We start from the raw sequence: 19410 nt of genomic DNA, 5'->3' as shown, positions 1-19410 counted from the left end.
TCAGAACACAGTCCCCTTATTAAGTGGAATATGACTATTTTAAAAAATTCTTTAAAAAGAAAAGAACCTACCTATAAGTGGGCCTGTGTAGTTCAAACCCACGTTCAAGGGTCAAACGTACCTCAATAGTCAGAGACCTCCCTTCCATGAGCGTGGAGGTCTGACTGTCACTTACCGTACGACCATCTGTAAAGAAATGGTCATTTTAGAGCAGGGTGGGACATCAGGTAGGAACAAAAGCTAATGTTCATTGAGCACTTACATGTCCATACTCTGATAAGATGCTTCATTTGCATCATCTTGTTTAATTCTCCCTCAGTACTGCAAGGTGGGCGCTGCAATGCTTTTCCCATTTCAGAGATAAGGAACTGGGGCTTAGACAGGCAAAACAACTTGCATGAGATCCCACAGCTGCTCCAAGGAGAGCTGACACAATCCACAGCTACAGGACGCGGGGCCCCATGCTCTCAGTCACCGCTCCGTTCTGAGTCCACCCGCTCACTTTGCAGGTGGGACTCTGAGGGCTCAGAAGGGCACACAGAGTGCTTCGGTGCAGACACAGGCCACGAGGTAGATCCTGACCTCCAGCCCGGGATCACGCCGCCTCCAACACAGATGAGCATCACAAAACCTGAGAAGGCCTAGATCAGAAGTCTCCTGCTTGTAGCACAGACAGTGGCCAGACTGTCAACTCCCTAAGGGCACAGACGCCTTCTCAGTACCCTCCACTGTCCTGGGAGCCTGCCGGGCACTCAGTGAGCACTCAGCCAATGTTGTGTCAATGAATGGGGGAGGGTTGGGGGGGTGGATGACCGAGTGGTGGGTGGATGAATGAGTGGGTGGGTGGATGAATGAGTGGGTGGGTGTGGGAGAGTGAATAAATGAGTGGGTGTGGGAGAGTGAATGAATGAGTGGGTGGTGGGTGGATGAATGAGTGGGTGAGTGGGTGGGTAGGTGACCAGAAGTGGGTGAAGGGGTAAACAGAGAGATGGCTGGATAAAGCTATTTGAATTAAGGGCCACTTCCTACTGTTCACATCCAGAGCAGACTCCCATTCACTGTTTTCAGCAAATGCACTTTATAAGCCACCTTGTAACTGAGAAACCAAAAGCTGCTTCATAAATCTACAGACAGATGTGCAGTCACCGTAACAGTTCTGCAGAGAGGACGGAAAGCCCCAGGGGAATCCCAGAGCCAGTCCAAGTGAAGACACTGAAGGGGCCTCCAAGCCAGCCTCTGGTGGCTCTACAGTGGGCGGACCAGCACTAGACCCGGGACCCAGAATCTCGAGTGGCCAGGGGAGCACACACCGGGGAGGGAAGAGCCCAAGGAAAGCCAAGTTCCACAACTGGCTCTACCTCGGCCTCAACACACAACCTTCCCCTCCTGCTGCCTCCCTTTCCTCAACTGTCCAATGGGCACAATCCTGTCATTTCTCTCTGTGTGACAGAATTAGCCCTGGCTGGGTGGCACGGTGGACAAAGTGTCAAACCAGTGTGCCAGAGGTCACATATGAAAAGCAATCAATGAGTACACAGCTAAATGGAACAATTAAGTGAAACAAAGAGTTGATACTTCTCTCTCTCTCACCCCCTTAAAATCAACTGAAAAAAGAATAGGACTAATTAAATCATGCCCATTTCTAAGGCATGCAAGAAGTACTCAACAACCATTAGCCATCATCCTCCTCATTTGGGGACAAAATGTTCTGTAACTCCAATACCTTATAATAACCAAACAAAAAACAAAACATAAAACAACAGCAAAAAAGCGTATGTCCTATAAGTGTTTGAAAGGCAAGTTCCATTGTGACGATGAATAACACATAGTTAAGTGCAACATTAGTCTCCTGAAAAACCAATAAAATAACCAACAAAACAACCCCAATACACCTCAGCTGCCCCTCTTGTACTGTAGATGACATTCACAAAGAGCCAGCCTCAGAGAGGGCTCTGACCACCCCATCAGGCTGCGACAGAGGCACCAGAGGCTCACAAAGACTTTCGCATTTGCTCACAGTCACTGAGCAGGAAGCAGCCTTCTCAGAAGCAGACAGCCAGGAGGACAGTCTTCTGAAGCATCCCCTCCAGTGTCATCACGCGGCCCTTGTAGCGCAGCAGCCGCCTGTGTCCGAGGGGTCCTTGGAAGTGTGGAGGCTCATTTTTACTCAAGTCAAAACAGCCAAGAAAGTCATGTCATCACAGCCATGAGAACATGGACAAATGGGAAGTAGTCGTAGGCATGAGTCCTCACTTGGCCCCCACTGGGTGTGTAACCACCAGCAAATCTTCCTGTTCTGGGCCTCAGGACCCCACACACGAAAGAGGAGCACTGTGTTTCAGTTCCCTCCTCTGCAGAATGAGAACCTCCAGGTGTGAGAATTACATGAGCCCACGTGTGTAAAACACACAGAGCCTGGTACCAGCACGTGGTAAGCACTTAATGAAAGTTAGCTCTATTATTTCTATTTATCACTGAGAGCAGGGATTGAGAGTAGCCAGTCCCGCGACCCATATACAATCCTCCATCTATTAAGTCGCAACCAGTCACTTGAAGGAGAGAGGGGCATGTGATTACCCATCACCAGCAAGTAAATACAACCATTATTTCCGGCAAGAGGTCTGGTTTGGTCTTTTTGTTTGCTTGCTTGTTTTGGGTCAACTAAGTAGCTATTCAGAGCCATCTCCTCCCACCGGACTCTGCTGTCCTCTCTTGTCATTCCAGGTCTGCGCCTTCCTTCTCCCGACTCCTGCTCAGGGAGACGGACGGTGGGCTGGCTGGCACTTTGAACAGGGCGCTAGGAGCCTGGACTTTCAAGTCCACACCAATGGCAGAAACTCTTGAAAAGCTAGAAAGCAAACAGCTGAACTCTGCACTGCTGTCTCCTGTGGCACTCGGGAAGCGCCACAGGCCACTGGTGCTTGGCAGGTCTGTTTCTTCCACCTCTGAGAAGCAGGGAGGTGTCTCCTGACCACAAAACTTCATTTGCAATAAAATGAGTACTGGTGCAGACAGCTAGTGAAAAAAGCGAGGAGAAAGACCACCCTTCAGGCACTGAAGTGGGAACGGCAGGTCTAGACTGGTATGAAATAGCAATGGTGCTTTTTTTTTTTTTTTGTATTTTTCTGAAGCTGGAAACGGGGAGAGACAGTCAGACAGACTCCTGCATGCACCCGACCGGGATCCACCCGGCACGCCCACCAGGGGGCGATGCTCTGCCCCTCCGGGGCATCGCTTTGCTGCGACCAGAGCCACTCTAGTGCCCGGGGCAGAGGCCAAGGAGCCATCCCCAGCACCAGGGCCATCTTTGCTCCAATGGAGCCTCGGCTGTGGGAGGGGAAGAGAGAGACAGAGAGGAAGGGGGGGGGGGTGGAGAAGCAGATAGGCGCTTCTCCTGTATGCCCTGGCCGGGAATCGAACCCGGGACTTCTGCACGCCAGGCCGATGCTCTACCACTGAGCCAACCGGCCAGGGCCAGCAATGGTGCTTTAGGGGGACGCAGTCCAGGCTGCGGGTCAGGACTTGGGTTCAGAGACTATCACCCGCCTTTCAAACTACAGGCTGGGAGAAAAAAGTGGGGACAAAGAGGAACTGTGACCACTAGGGACCAGGTTTCTAATCCACTAGACAGTACTGCACCGTCACTCACAGAGGAGGAGGAACTGGCAAGGGATCCTCTCCTAAGCCCCTTGACAAAGAAGAAAGGGGGACCCAGAGCACCCCGACAGCCTACCTCTCCCAGCGCCCCCAAAGAACGCTGATGGTGCAGGGGGCTAGTCCCAAATAACGCCCAGAGGCCAACTGAGGAAAATAAAAAATGGAGATGGGGCTCCTCTCCTGGCACGTGGCTGGCGGCAGGCTGGGCAGAGCTGGTATGTGCCCTGGTGTGTAACTATTGGGCAGACAAGGGCGACAGCATCCAGGAAGTGGCTTTTCACACTGTGTTTGGTGGAGGACCAAGGAGCCTCAGGGGCCAAAGCTGAGGGGAGCGGACTCACTGTGCCCCAAGTGGATTCGCCACCGTCATCTGATGGCCTGCTGGCGTATAACAAGGACCTGCTGCTTTAAACCAACAGAACGGGGAAGCACTCAGAGCTCCTCCTCCATGTAGCACTGATGGAGAAAATGAGACCCAGAAAAGAGGAAGAACTGCTCAAGGTCACGATGCCAGGTCTCGGATTGGTCAAACGGTCCAAAACAACCGACCAGAAACTAAGACGACAGATCCCCTCGTAATTCACAAAGTGGGAGTTCTTCTTTTAAAAATCATCAAACAGCCTTTGCGGCAAGGTGGGTGAGCCAGGGAGCACCTGTGCCTGCAGCAGGCACCCAGGCGGAGGCTGCGCGGGTGCGGGGCTAGAAAGCTACTCCTTCCAGCGCGTCATCCTATTATGGCAACGGGAACACATTCAGCTGGACTGAAGTAAGACCGGCCCGCGCACGGCATTCTCCAATCCGAGCTAATTCGGGAACTGATTTTCTGCAAGCTCATACATGACTCATCTTTATAGGCCCCTATCAAGTCTGTTGGCTACAAGGAATCCCATTCAAACTGCCTCTGCCAACAGCTGCTCAGGAGACCAGGAAGCATCTGGCACTGCTGTGGTTGGGTTTCAGAAACACAGTTAGCTGTGTTTATGCTGTTTCTTACCTCCTTATAGTACTGCTAGTTATAAACGTTAGTACTATCATATGCAGCCTAAGGCCACACTAGGTCTTCCTTAATTTAAATGAGACTTTTTTGGCGGGGGAGGGAGGGATCAGAAAAGAAAGTTGGGAACGTGAACAATAATTAAGACAGAAAGCTACCATGTTTTCAGCAACAAGAGAGGCTCCCAGCAGTGCTCTACAAAGGCAGAAACAGGGCCGGCAAGGACCTGGAGGTGGAGGTCGGCTCCCCACTCCCTGTGCTAAGGCTGTGACCATGGGCAAGTCACCAAACTTCCCTGGACCTGAGTTGCCCTCAGGTGCAAAACAGAAATAATGCGGCCTGCGCTAGCCCTCAGGACTGTCGAGGATCAGAAATGAGGTCATCCATCAATGCATTCTGAAAACCATAGGAAATTCCAGAAATAGTTAAGACCATTTTGAGCCTGGACTGTGACCTGGGAGGGCCAGGCCCCTGCGGGCTCTGTGTCACCACGATGCATCACTGTGTCTGCCAGCAAGGGGGACTCGGTCAGTGCTGCAAGAGTGAGTGAACGAACAACCAGGTACCATTAAAATGTCCTACTTCTTGACTGGATACATTCTGACCACAAAGATGGTTAATGGTGGGGGTAAAAAGAAGCATAAGATTTAAGAGGAGTTAAAAATAAAAAAATAAATAAATAAATAAAAATAAAAAAAAATCAATCAAAACACAGTGACTGCTGGTCCACAGCGACTCTCTCCTAGGCCAAAACAAGTGCAGCCCACGTGCTTTTTATCTGTTTCGAGAAAACTCATGACAACAAGAGTTACTAGGAATGCTGTCAGTGTACATTTTTCTTTTTAAGGTATAAAAGCATCTTCAGCCATTTGAAAAACATAGCACTTGCCCTGGCCGGTGGCTCACTCCATAGAGCGTTGTCCCGGCACACCGAGGTTGCAGGTTTGATCCCCACTCAGGGTACTTACAAGAAGCAGTCAAGGAATGCACAACTAACTGGAACAACGAAGCAGAGCAGCAAGTTGATGCTTCTCTTTCTCAAATCAACGGAAAAATTTTTTTAAAAAGAAAGGAAACCAGGCCCTGGCCGGTTGGCTCAGTGGTAGAGCGTCGGCCTGGCATGCAGGAGTCCCGGGTTCGATTCCCGGCCAGGGCACACAGGAGAAGCGCCCATCTGCTTCTCCACCCCTCCCCCTCTCCTTCCTCTCTGTCTCTCTCTTCCCCTCCCACAGCCGAGGCTCCACTGGAGCAAAGTTGGCCCGAGCGCTGAGGATGGCTCTGTGGCCTCTGCCTCAGGCACTAGAATGGCTCTGGTCGCAACAGAGCGACGCCCCAGATAGAGCATCGCCCCCTGGTGGGCGTGCCGGGTGGATCCCGGTTGGGCGCATGCGGGAGTCTGTCTGACTGCCTCCCCATTTCCAGCTTCGGAAAAATGCAAAAAATAAAATAAAATAAATTAAAAAAAATTTTTTTTTAAAGAAAGGAAACCAGGGCCTTTGACTGTGAGACTCATATTTATCCTGTCCTCAGGCGGTGGGCACTGGGTGAGCCCAAGCAGGTCACCTGCCCCTGGTGCAGCTCGAGGCCACCGGGAGCCACATGCTGGCCAGAGGGTTCCTAACTGATGAAACTCCTACACAGCCCGTGGTTTTTGGGAACAAAGAACTGGGTTGCAACATTTACATCTTTGTGAAGGCCCAGGAGGCAGGGATCTCTGCTGCGCTCCCAGGAAGGGAAGGACCCCAAGCCCTACGAAGGTGCTGGATCACTATCTGGCGCAGGGAGGGGTGGGGGCACAGCCGAGGCTGAGGAGCACCCAGGGAACCCAAGGCCACCTTCTCCCTGCTCCCCCTGTTGTGCCCGGCCACCCCCACCCCCTCACCGCTGTGCCTGGCACGCCCCCCTGCTGCTGTGCCCAGATACCTGACTTGGCCTCCCCATTCCACCTTCAATCTCAGTTCCTCAGAGTCCTTCCCTGACACCCTCCGCTGTGAGGCCCATGTGGCGCCTCTGCCTTGTCTGCTGGGGTCCCTGCTGGCTCCCAGAGCCTTGTACAGCACCTGACGGAGTAGCTCAGGGAACTGAGGAACAAGTCAGTGCAGGAACGGGCAAAGCCTTCAAAGTACAAATGAAAAGCAAACAAACACGCATGATTTCTTCAAGGAAGGGGATGCAAACAACTGTCCATGGTCCCAGCAGGGAACAGGGCTGGCTGGCAGTGGTTGGCAGTGGGCGCCCGCAGCCGCCTCGTGGAAACAGGGGCTCAGAGCCACCAGAGCTTCTCAGTTTTCAAGACAGCCAGAAACCTGAGCTCTGGGACTGACTTCCTGATTTTTAAATATTGACCATCAAGCTTTTTTTTTTTTTTAATTATCTTTTCTTCAAGAATACTTGCAGATTGCCTGATGAGGTGGTGGTACAGTGGATAGAGCATCGGACTGAGATGCGGAGGACCCAAGTTTGAAAGCCTGAGGTTGCCAGTTTGAGCGTGGGCTCATCCGGTTTGAGCAAAACTCACCAGCTTGAACCCAAGGTCGCTGGCTCAAGCAAGGGGTTCTGGGTCTGCTGAAGGCCTATGGTCAAGGCACATATGAGAAATCAGTCAATAAACAACTAAGGTGTCACAACAAAAAACTGATGATTGATGCTTCTCTTCTCTCTCCGTTCCTGTCTGTCTGTCCCTATCTATCCCTCTCTGACTCTCGCTGTCTCTGTAAAAAACAAACAAACAAACAAACAAAAAACCTTGCAGATCAAACACAATATGGCTATGGGCTGGGTCCATTCCCCAGCCACCAGCCTGTCACCGCCACTCAGAGCTGCTTCAGCTCCAGCGACACCACGGCATCCACTCTTGCCCCGCCCTGTGCTCGCCGGAGGGGGGCACGAGCAGCTGAGACCCGTCGCTGCCAGTGCCCGTGCCCAACCAGAGCCATGCGCACTGCCTGAGTCACTGCACACACACACACACACCCCCGCCAAGTCGGCCTTTCAGAACGAGCCCCTCCTAGTTCCTAAGGAATAGCCCCCTCTTCTTGCCAGTTCTGCCCACCAGCTCACCCTGGGGAGCTCCCTAATCTGTCTGGCTCCAGATACCAGAGTTTAGAAAAACAGCCCTCCACCCCAACCTTCTTCCTGGCCCTTCACATTCAACCCTCCTTCACCAGCCAGCAGACTGACCTCTGCGGCCCTCTGGAGCCCAGACTGTTCCGAACCCTTGTGGGCCCGGGGACGCTTGCCTTTCTGCGTCCCTATGAAATGGCAGGTCCTCACAGGAGAGCAGGTGCATGCCCTGCAGGCCTCACCCACAGCCAGCCACTGCCGAATAACCAAAGGTCCGGAGAGCAACAGGACAGACTCAAAGGCCGCCCCGGAGGCCCGAGTCACTGCTCTCCCACGAAGCATCAGGATGGGAAAACCGGCAAGAGTCTCAGGGCCGGCGGGATGGGTAGAGTTCTGTTTTACACTCAGAAAACCCTTGATTCCTTAAACCCTGAGCAATGAAAGTCCCTCTTTTCAGAAAGGAGAGATTATAAATACGTGGAGGCCACACTTCTGTTGCCTCAAGCCAACAGAAAATAGCAAAAGCAAGTATCAGTGATTGTTTCCTGAGTGTCAGGCTCTATGATTTACCAGACTGTTTGTTCACTTGCTAACAGGAGTCCTGCTTCACTTAAGAACCTTCCCCCTCCCCTTTTTAAAAAGATTTTACTTATTGATTTCAGAATGAGGAGAGAGAGAGAGAGAGAAAGGAAGGGGGTGGAGGAGGAGCAGGAAGCATCGTATGCATCTTGACCAGGCAAGCCCAGGGTTTTGAACTGGCGACCTCAGCGTTCCAGGTCAATGCTTTATCCACTGCGCCACCCCAGGTCAGGTATCACCTAAGGATCTTCCCTTCGAATGAAAACACTGCTGGTGACTTACAGCAGGACCATTCGGGAAACCCCAACAGAAACCTAACTGAAACTCTCAACATGCAAAGTGAAGCTCACTTCTACCAACCAGCAGAACCACGAGGAAGGTGCACCCTTCCCTGCAGGCGGCTCTGGTCGGCGGCGTGTGGAGCTCAGAAGACCTCACACCACAGGGCGGGGCCCCTGCTAGTGCCACTGGAGGTGTCAGCCCTGGTCTAGCCACCTCAGAACTGCCCTACCTAGCTGCCTCTCGGCAAAGGCACCTTCCTCCAGCTGCCGGCCCCTTCCGCTCTGCCCTCTCCCCCCATCTCCACCTCTGCCGGGACCCTACCCTCTCTCCAGAGCCAAACAGGCATCCTGTCCCTCCAGAGCCCTCCCTGTCCCCCGCCCCTGCCCACCGGCCCTGACTCCTCTAACAGCACAGCTCAGATGGGCCTGCCCGGCTCTCTGCACCTCCCCACGGCCCCCAGGACGGAGAGGCCCCAGGAGACAGAGGCCCACGGGCACGGAGGACCTGTGCTGACATACGCTGGCCACAGGCCTCCCTCCTCCAGCTGACAGAGGACACAGACCCAGAGCCGTCTGGTTCCGAGAGGTCTGAGCCGTGCACAGCAGCTCCGGGGCTGACGGGTGCTATTTGCTTGGCTCCTGCTCCTTCCCACACTTTCCAAGTTTTTGTCAGTGAACGCAGCCTAATCCTCAAAAAGTGCCCTGTCAATGTTCTTTTTTAAAATGGACTATCTGAGTTTCCCACCGACACCCATCTGACACGCTGTGCCTCACAGATTAACCACAAATATTTCTGGAACGGCGCATGGGCAGGGAAGCACTCATGGTCAGTGGTCAAGGCCCAGGGCTGAAGAATGGGGCACCTGAAGCCCAGGGCCCGGGGTTGGAGGGCTGGCCTCGGTGCTGGGCCTGCTGCCCTCTCACTGGGCCACCTGCAAGAACCGGGCCTGAAACACGGGGACCACGTTCTCCCTCACGGGGAAGCTACCAGGACTTAGCATGCAATATACTTAATAAGGTGTTTAGCACAGAGCCCGATATATAGAAAACCGTCAAGAAAGGCTGCAGAGACCTCCTTCCCGTGCTTCCACCACAGCCTGCTAGTAGGTGACACTGCCCTCTGGGTCCCTGGACCCGTGCACCTCAGAGAAGGATCCTGGGTCCACCCCGGGGCACAGAGGCCGCCTCCAGATCGGCAGCCTGGCCCCCCACCGACCCCAGCAGCCCCGGAACAGCTCAGCTGCCAGGCAGGCGGGTCGCCCGGGGCCCCCAGGCTGTGGGGAGCCCCAGCTGCCCGCCTCCCTCACCTGGACCCGCGGACTCGCCCTGCCAGGTGTCGCTGCTGGCTAACTGCGCCCTGGGCTCCGCAAGTGCCGCCTGATTGAGTCTTGGGAGACTACTCCCAGGACAGGCGACAGCCAGGTGAGCGCAGGCACCCGCACACAAAGACCCGGGTGCGCCCGGGGAGGCGCAGCCCCCAGCGCCCCCTCCCGCAGCGCCGAGCCGGCTGCCAGGGGGGCAGGCACCGCGGCCGGGGCCCCGAGGGCGCCCAGACGCCTCCTCCGGCCCCGCTCGCTTTGAAGCCGCCGCAGCAGACACTTCGGGTTAAATTTAAACTCGAGGCTCATGAGAAATGACACATTTTATGGCTCGGCTCCGGGCTCCGTCTCAAAGGCGGCCGAGCCGCCCGCTGGGGCCCCGGGGCGGCCGCCACTCGGACACGCGGCCGGGGCTGGTCCTCCGCGCGCCCGGGTCGGGGTCGGGCGGTCGTCCCCCGGTTCCCGGAGGGCCGCGTCCCCGTCCTCCGTGTGTCCCGTCCCCTGTGTCCCCCGTGTCCCCGTCCCCGCCTCGGCCTGCGGCGGCGGAGCCCCAAGCGCCCCGAGCAGGCCCGGCCCCCGGCGCCCCCGCGGGCCCGCGCGTCCCGGGGCCGGCCGCCGCGCCTCACCTGCTTTCTCGACCTTGCCGGACATCTCCGGGCTGCGCCGGAGGCCGAGGCCGCCGCTCATCGGGCCCGGGCCGGGCCGCTGCGGGAACCCCGGCCGGCGCGGCCGCCGCTCGCCTCGGCCCTGGCTCTCCGCGCCTCAGACCCACGCCGGCATGGCGGGCTCCGCGGGCCGCGGCCTATGCGCTCGGCCAGCGGCGCTCCGCCCGCCCCGGGCCGCCGCTCCCGCCGCCACCGCCGCTGCCGCCGCCGCCGCTGCCGCTTCTCTAGGCCCCCGAGCCGGCGCAGCGCCGCGCCGCCGCCGCCGCCGCCCGCCCGCCCGCCGGGCCTTGGCCGCGGCCAGAGCGCCACCTGCCGGCGTCCGTCGCGCCTCCACCAGCCCAGCGCCCCCTGCCGGCCCGGAGCCGCTCTGCGCCTCCCGCCCAGCACGCAGCGTCCCCTGCCGGCCCGGAGTCTCCACGCCGGCGCTGGGGCCGATCCCTCCACCGCCAGCACACCTGCTCGCGGAGCGCCTTCCTGCAAGGGCCTGGGGTGGACACTTCATCCCTACCTCATCGTCATCCAGGACTCAGTGTCCTCTGTAGATCACAGTCTTCAGACCAAGGCCTGAGACGGACCTTAAATGGGACCGGCAGCCCTGTTATGCAGGCTCATAGTCTATGCCAAAGCATAGGATCTATCCCTTCTCCCATGGTCTGGGTCTCAGCGTCCTCTGCTAGCCAAGTCACCTTGCCTGGCCAAGGCCTGACCTCACCAAGATTCAGAGCTCCCAGCCAGCCCAGGGGCTCCAGACCCGGCATTGACCTCACCTCCCTGATCTTCCATCTGAGACTCAGTAACTACCCAGGGCAGAAGCTACCTGGCCAGGTCTGGGCCTGATCCCACCCAAGGCTTCCTGTCGCAGATTTTCCAGAGTCTCCATGTTAAGGCCTGGGCCCAGCCTATTAGAATACAATGACCCCTGTGTGCCCTATTCATTTGACCCCTAGATAGGGACCATGGCATCCTCCAGCCTGGAGCTCAGCTGTGGGCCTTTTCTAACATAGTAATGAGTTCAATAGCAATTGCTGATTTAAGAATCAAAGATCCTGCCTGACCCAGAGGTAGCACAGTGGATAGAGCATTGCATTGGGACTCGGAGGACCCAGATTTGAAACCCCGAGGTTGCTGGCTTGAGCTCATCCAGCTTGTGTGCAGGCTAACCAGCTTAAGCACGGGATTGCTGGCTTGAGTGTGGGATCATAGACATGACCCCATGGTTGCTGGCTTGAGCCCAAAGGTTGCTGGCTTGAAGCCTAAGATTGCTGGCTTGAGCCCAAGGTCACTGGCTTGAGCAAGGGGTCACTTGTTCTGCTGAAGCCCCCTGGTCAAGGCACATATGAGAAAGCAATCAATGAGCAACTAAGGTGCTGCAGTGAATAATTGATGCTTCTCATCTCTATACCTTCCTGTCTGCCTGTCCCTCTCTCTGTCTCTGTCAAAAAAAAAAGAAAAAGAATCAAAGATCCTGCTGGGGCTAGGCACTGTGTTAGCTGTGAGGTCCTGCAAAAATACACACAACTGATCCTCCCCTCCAAAAAGCTCCTATTCTGGGGCACCAAATTAGTCATATAAGACAAGTATAAATAACAACAAATTTTAGTAACATAAGGGGTGTTACTCCTGACCCCCCACTCACTGTTCTTGACTCAAGACAGAATATAAAGAAGTAACACAAAACCAACTCAGAACCCTGGCCAGTTAGCTCAGTCACTTCGTCCCAAACCACCAAGGTTGCAGGCTTGGTCCCCGGTCAGGGCACACACAGGAAGTGACCAATGAATGCACAACTAAGCGGAACAACAAAATGAATGCTTATCTCTCTCTCTCTCTCTCTCTCTCTCTTTCTCTCTCTCAAATCAATGAAAAATTTTAAAAAAAAATTTAATCCCAACTCAGCTAGTTTCCCTCTTGCTTCCCTCAAACTGTGTAAATGAAACGACCTGGTAGGGGGACAGGACCTGGGGGAGCTGCAGGGAGAGGGGCAGGGGGTTGATGTTGCATCTCCCAAACATTCCAGTGGGCGCACTGATTCTGTCACTGACTGGCTGGAGATAGCAGCCAAACTCCCAGCCATCAGTCAGTTCTAGCCCTCGCGGGGTCAAAGGCAAAGTCAAAGACAAACAAATCTGTTCCTCTTTTTGATCCGATGAATGGCGGCTCTGAGCCAGGATGGCACTGCCCAACTTTCTTGGCAGCTTTATCACCAGGAAAAACTGGCCCTTGGCCCCAGACCCACCTCCCCAACGCTCCCAAAGCTGCCCCCAATTCTTCCAGCTTCTGAGCTAAGAAGGGCCAGAGTGTTAGATCCAAACTTCTCAGTACAAAGCAGAAAATTAAACTGCATAGTAGGCCCAGCCAGGGGTTTGTAAGAATACAACCAGCTATATTTAATAAATCGTGATATATCAAATGACCAAGGATTTTCAAACAATTAAGTACTTTACCACTGGACATGACTATGAATCAAGGTCATGGACCCTTATTTAATAAAGCTTATTCATCAACCGTGTGTCTAGCTGCAACGGAACACACACAAGGTAGAGAGGCAAAGAAAATCCTAACGCTCTGTTGTCCCAGTAGAGGCCAAGCTCTACGTCGATCAGGCGTCCCTGATTCGACTTCCCCGTGCAGTGGGACACTCCTGCTTGTCCGCAGGGCTGGCAGCCTCTTTGAGACTACTCTTGAGGCGGCTATGAGGATGCTACAAATCAGTGCTAACACTAACTGCCACCAGAGGAAAGACACAACCGACACATAAGTTAGTTGCAATAATCACACAGACAATTTATTACTCACAAATCCTTTTGGCGTGCCTAGGTGCAGCTTAAGGGGGGCCTGTTGTATTCTCCTCTTGGCTGTCTGGTCAGAGCTCAGAGCAGCGTGGAGACAGTTCATGTTTACGTTGGAGTCTGGGCAACTACTGCAGCAGGGGGCCCCTCAGCTTTAGTATCTTTTCTGGTCAACGCCTTCTTTTTTTTTTATTTTTTATTTTATTTTTTTACAGGGACAGAGAGAGTCATAGATAGGGACAGACAGACAGGAACGGAGAGAGATGAGAAGCACCAATCATCAATCATCAGTTTTTCGTTGAGACACTGTAGTTGTTCATTGATTGCTTTCTCACATGTGCCATGACCGCGGGCCTTCAGCAGACCGAGTAACCCCTTGCTCGAGCCAGTGGCCTTGGGTCCAAGCTGGTGAGCTTTTTGCTCAAGCCAGATGAGCCCACGCTCAAGCTGGCAACCCCGAGGTCTCGAACCTGGGTCCTTCCGCATCCCAGTCCGACGCTCTATCCACTGCGCCACTGCCTGGTCAGGCTGGTCAATGCCTTCTAACAGGTATCAATCTACAGGATTATCACCTCAAACCACCCTTTTTGGGAGTTCCTCACAGGGAACCCCTTTTATGTTAATCTACTGAAATGTTACATCAAACCACTTTTCAAGATGTTCTTATATAAGTTAATTTACAAAGTGACGGCACCAAGCCACTTCTTATCTATGTATAAAATTCACACACACACTAACTGGGCCCTGCTCGAAAGTCAGAGTCTGTTTATCACATCTGTACCCACTATATTAATTCCTATCCAGACGTCATAACTTTATTTAATTTCCTTAATTATTTTTTTTATTATTTATTTATTTATTCATTTTAGAGAGGAGAGGGAGAGACAGAGAGAGACAGAAAGAGAGGAGAGACAGAGAGAGAGAAGGGGGGAGGAGCTGGAAGCATAAACTCCCATATGTGCCTTGACCAGGCAAGCCCAGGGTTTTGAACCGGCGACCTCAGCATTTCCAGGTCAACGCTTAATCCACTGCGCCACCACAGGTCAGGCTAATTTCCTTAATTATTTTTAATATTATATCTTAATTACTTTTATATATCTTCCATATTTTTGTTTTTTATATTTTTATATATTTAATTACTATAACATTATATTACCACACCATCTGTTCTTCCCACTCTGGGGCTCTCTCCCATGCTGCTCGTCTGTCTTGAATATCTTCCCCTCTCCCCTCCACCTGGCTGCTTCCTAGTCATCTCTAGTTTCTCGATTTAAATGTCACATCTACAAAGAGTCTTTCCCTGGTGGGACCAGCCCCCTGCACTGGTCAAAATGCTTGATTTCACTCTCAGAAGCCCAGCTCGGCTTGGCTAGGGCTGAAAGGAAATCTGTTGACCATCCCAACTAGCAAACCAGGGACACGGCCAGGACCACTGCAGCTACTACCTTGAGGCCTGGAATCAACCACAGTGCTCTATTCTCTGGAGGACTCGCTCCACATGGTGGCAGAGTTGGGACAGGTGACTCTCATTAGCTTGGTTTGAGTCCCATGCCTGTCCCCGAGCCAATGACTGCAGGCAAGGGCCTGGGAATTGCATCCAGTGAAGGAAAGCTGGGGTGTGGACGCCTTAGAACCAGCAGCTGGGGTTGGGGGTGGGGACGAAGCAAGATCCAAGGATGTCCACGTGGGCATCGCCACCAGTTCAGAGCTTCGCAGCGTCCTATGCAGTCATAATTATATCCTACAATGCTCTTCCACGGCATACACCTCTGAGTAGTTATTTTTTAATTTATTTTTATTTTTTATTTTTCTGAAGCTGGAAACAGGGAGAGACAGTCAGACTCCCGCATGCGCCCGACCGGGATCCACCCGGCACGCCCACCAGGGGCAACGCTCTGCCCACCAGGGGGCGATGCTCTGCCCCTCCGGGGTGTCGCTCTCCCACGACCAGAGCCACTCTAGTGCCTGGGGCAGAGGCCAAGGAGCCATCCCCAGCGCCCGGGCCATCTTTGCTCCAATGGAGCCTTGGCTGCGGGAGGGGAAGAGAGAGACAGAGGGGGGGGTGGAGAAGCAAATGGGCGCCTCTCCTATGTGCCCTGGCCGGGAATCGAACCCGGGTCCCCCACACGCCAGGCTGACGCTCTACTGCTGAGCCAACCGGCCAGGGCTAGTTCTTTAATTCCAGGTCGTGTTTAATATCTGTCCCCTCTGAGCTCCATGCAGGCAGGGACTATGTCATCTGTACCCATGAGATTTTGATTTGTGGAGGCAACCGAGTGACAACAAGGAGAGCCCAGTGCCATTGGAAGCACCCAATACTCACTTTTCCCAAGTGGATGGGGCACACCCAGCCCGGCAGGGTCACATGGGGCACACTCCGGTAGTCCGGGGGCAGAAGACAGGCGCAAGGGGAGAGCTTAGGCCAGAGCCTCTGTTGTGGTTTCTTCAGGAAAGGCAAAGGGGGAGGGGGAGTGAACAATGTGGGACTGGCCAGTGGGCTGGTTCCCAGCAGACTCTGGGCGAGAGGGGTGGTCGCTCGTCACCTGGCCCTGGGTGGCAGGGCAATGGTGGCTGGGGCTATCAACTCAGGGTCGGCTGAGTCCCTTTCCCATCTCGATGAGTGGGCTAGCCACTCCCAGTTCAGATCATAAGACAGAAAATGAGAAGCATCATTAGCCCAGGGGCCATGTCTGGCTCCAGCACTGTGCCAACAACTCCAACACCTTGAATGTTGGGGACCAAAAAATAAACCGGGTATTTTGCAGTCTAGATTTTGGGGACCAAAAAATAAACCAGGTATTTTGCAGTCTAGATTTTGGGGACCAAAAAATAAACCGGGTATTTTGCAGTCTAGATTTTGGGGACAGAGGTGGTGAGCCCAAGCCCCCACCTCACCTGCCTGATTGAGTTAACAAAGGGCTGTGCTTCAGTGCTCGACCTGCCCGCCCGTGTTCCTGGGAAGAGACTGGAAGCTAGTTTCTTCTTGGTGTAACTTTAAATAGATTGACTAATATGGTGGGGGTTATCTTTGAGTTGTCTTGGAAACTTAATTGAATTGCTAATGGCCCACATTACCCAGAAAATAAAGACGGATGTTTTCTGGGGACGGCCATGTTTTTGCGGCTGGAACAGTCCTGACTGTTGGCAAGGAACTGTGGCGTCCTCCCGAGCCCATCCTGTATATATCTTTAAGTCTCTGTCTATTTTTCACTCAATTTCGTGCCATTTCCTGCTCGAGACCCTGGAATAGACTCGTCGTGCGGGACACAGCTCTTGAGGGAGGGGGCTTCAGTCCATACTTGCCTGAGTGCTGCTGGCTTCCCCTCTGTGCCAGGGACGGACACACCAGATGACCGTCACACAGCTGTCCAGACTGTGCAAGAGACAGCTGGGTGGCCAGGAGCCGATGTGAGAGATGGGCTCTTTCCAGAAGGCCACGCCCTCTTGTTGGCATTCGCAGACAACTTCAGCACCTGTGAGGACAAGAGTTCCGGGGGACGAGAGTAGAGATGGCGAGGCGTGTTTGGTGGCCCCAGACAGAGCTCTACCCGGCTTGGACTGTAGGCACGCAGAGCACAGGAACCTGCCTGCACTCGGCCCATGGTTCCCTGAGGACAAGGAGATCTCCACCGTAGATCAGAAAGGGAGGTGGGGTCCGTTAGCGGGAGCAGTGGTCATCCTGAGGGCTTCCTGTGACTGGTGCTTGCTCAGTCACTGCCCTGACCGCACAGGAGTCCTGGGGGGTCAGGGTCTAGGTCAGGGAGTGCTTGCTTGGTCATGTGTTACAGCTACCAGTTTCACAACGGCTCAGCAAAAAGGAGAATGTATTGGAAAGCATGACGTCTCATGGTAAAACCGAAAGGCAAGAGGCACAGTATCTCCCCAGCGTCTGAACTGCTCCCACAATCACCTGTCCACCTCCCCACTCACGTCCCTTCTTGTCCCACCTCAGCCAGGAGACCAGGCCTGGGGAGGAGGAGGCTCACTCCCGAACCTCTCCGCCAGGTGAGGAGAGCTGATTGGCCCAGATCTAGCCCTGGTTCAGTTGGGCTAATATTTGAGTCACCGTGCTACAAGTTCCCTAACCCAAACTTATCTTTACATACCCTACGGTAGTTTACATGATGCTCAACTTTCCTTTAACTCTTCAAGTCAATTCAATTCAATTCATTCAACTATCTTCCATTTCCAAAAATTGTACGTCCTCAGTGTCCTGGGCCTCATGAGAAAAACAGAGATGAACGAGACCTGGGTCCTGGTCTGCAGGCGCCCGGAGGGACTTGGGGGTGCAGCTCCCGGGTCCCAGGCAATTCTTCCATGAAGCCAGCCACGCTGAACGTTCCCGCAGGGGTGCCCGGCGTGCTGTCTGAGCGTGCGGGCATTCGTTTCTACTTGGAGCACCAGGAAGACCCAGAGAGAGGAGACACATGTTTGGGTGACTCTGAGTGCACTAGCGATCTTGTTTTTGTTAAGATTCTGCTTATTGTTCCTTCTTGTGAGCACGAGGGTCCTGCATGCCCCCCCACACCCCAGGCCCCCTAGGATGGCCTCCTCCTGACCTGGTGTCAGTGCTCAGAAAACTGGGGAAGCATCCACGGACATCCTCAAAAGGGTGGGGATAGACGTCTGGGTCATCTCTCTGCGATGGAAACGTGGCATCTCTGGGACCAACCCCGGCAGAGCGGGCAGCAGATGGGCTTCTGGGACCCTTGGCCTTTCTCTCACCAGCGGGGATTCGGGGCATCTAACAGGCTTCTGGCCCTGAGTACTCAACCCATAAAGTGACCACAGCTTTGAGAACCTGGTTATAGGGGGAGGGTTGAGCCACAGTGACCACAGCCTTGAGAATCTGATTATAGGGGGAGGGTTGAGCCCACCCCCAAAGCCTGCCAGTTTGAGAAGCCTAGTATTGCAGTAATATAAGGTTATAGTAATTAAGTATATAGAAATATAGAAAAATATGAAAAATATATAAGAATAATTAAGATATAATATTAAAAGCAATTAAGGAAATTAAATAAAGTTATGCTGTCTGGATAGGAATTAATATAATGTGTACGGATATGATAAACAGGCCCTGCCTTTCGCACAGGGCTCAGTGTGTGTGTGTGTGTGTGTGTGTGTGTGTGTGAAGTTACATACAATAAGAAGTGGCTTGATGTCATAATTCTGTGAGTTGACGTAGACAGGAGGCTTCCCTAGGAACACCTTTAAAGTGGCCTGATGTAACATTTCAGTAAATTAACATAAAAGGGGTTCCCTTGAGGAAAACCCAAGAAGGTGGTTTGAGGTGATAATCCTGTAGATTGACACCTGTTAGAAGGCGTTGGTCAGAAAAGGTACTAAAGGCCCTGGCCAGTTGGCTCAGTGGTAGAGCGTCGGCCTGGCGTGCAGGGGTCCCAGGTTCGATTCCCGACCAGGGCACACAGGAGAAGCGCCCATCTGCTTCTCCACCCCTCCCCCTCTCCTTCCTCTCTATCTCTCTCTTCCCCTCCTGCAGCCAAGGCTCCATTGGAGCAAAGTTGGCCCGGGCACTGGGGATGGCTCTGTGGCCTCTGCCTCAGGCACTGGAATGGCTCTGGTTGCAACAGAGCGACGCCCCAGATGGGCAGAGCATTGCCCCCTGGTGGGCATGCCGGGTGGATCCTGGTCGGGCGCATGCGGGAGTCTGTCTGACTGCCTCTCCGTTTCCAGCTTTGGAAAAATGAAAAGAAAAAAAAAGGTACTAAAGCAAAGGGCCCCCTGCTGCAGTAATCGCCCTGACTCCAACGTGAACGTGGACTGTCTCCACGCCGCTCTTATTGTGAAGTCCCCAATCCACAATTCTGCGGGTTTTCGTAGAGGCATGTAGTCCAAATAAGTTTTGAAAAGTTTTATTAAAGGAGGAAATTTATTAAATATGCCGGCCACATATAGCTTACACAGGGTCAGTCCCAAATTATGTGTCTTATTAATATTCTAGGGGTTGGTTATATACCATCACTTATATATGGGCGGGGAAATAACCTGACATCATGGTATAAGCCTATACCTTTTGTTTTCTCCTATACAGGCTTGGGGAAA

General features: G+C 53.6%; 1 protein-coding gene across 5 annotated transcripts in view; it reads right to left on the bottom strand.

Annotated features, from left to right (window-relative positions):
• RAPGEF1 (Rap guanine nucleotide exchange factor 1) overlaps window positions 1-10842 on the bottom strand; it is a 149956-nt gene extending 139114 nt beyond the window's left edge. For all 5 annotated transcript variants that reach the window (XM_066255911.1, XM_066255914.1, XM_066255921.1 and 2 more), the window contains exon 1: window positions 10520-10842. In XM_066255911.1, the coding sequence (XP_066112008.1) occupies window positions 10520-10580 (61 nt within the window). In that variant the 5' untranslated portion in view covers window positions 10581-10842. The remainder of the gene's footprint in view (window positions 1-10519) is intronic.
• Between the last annotated feature and the right edge of the window lie 8568 nt (window positions 10843-19410).

Source organism: Saccopteryx bilineata, chromosome 2 (assembly GCF_036850765.1).
Source record: "Saccopteryx bilineata isolate mSacBil1 chromosome 2, mSacBil1_pri_phased_curated, whole genome shotgun sequence".
Taxonomy (NCBI): domain Eukaryota; kingdom Metazoa; phylum Chordata; class Mammalia; order Chiroptera; family Emballonuridae; genus Saccopteryx; species Saccopteryx bilineata.
This window is presented reverse-complemented; position numbering and strand designations above follow the sequence as displayed.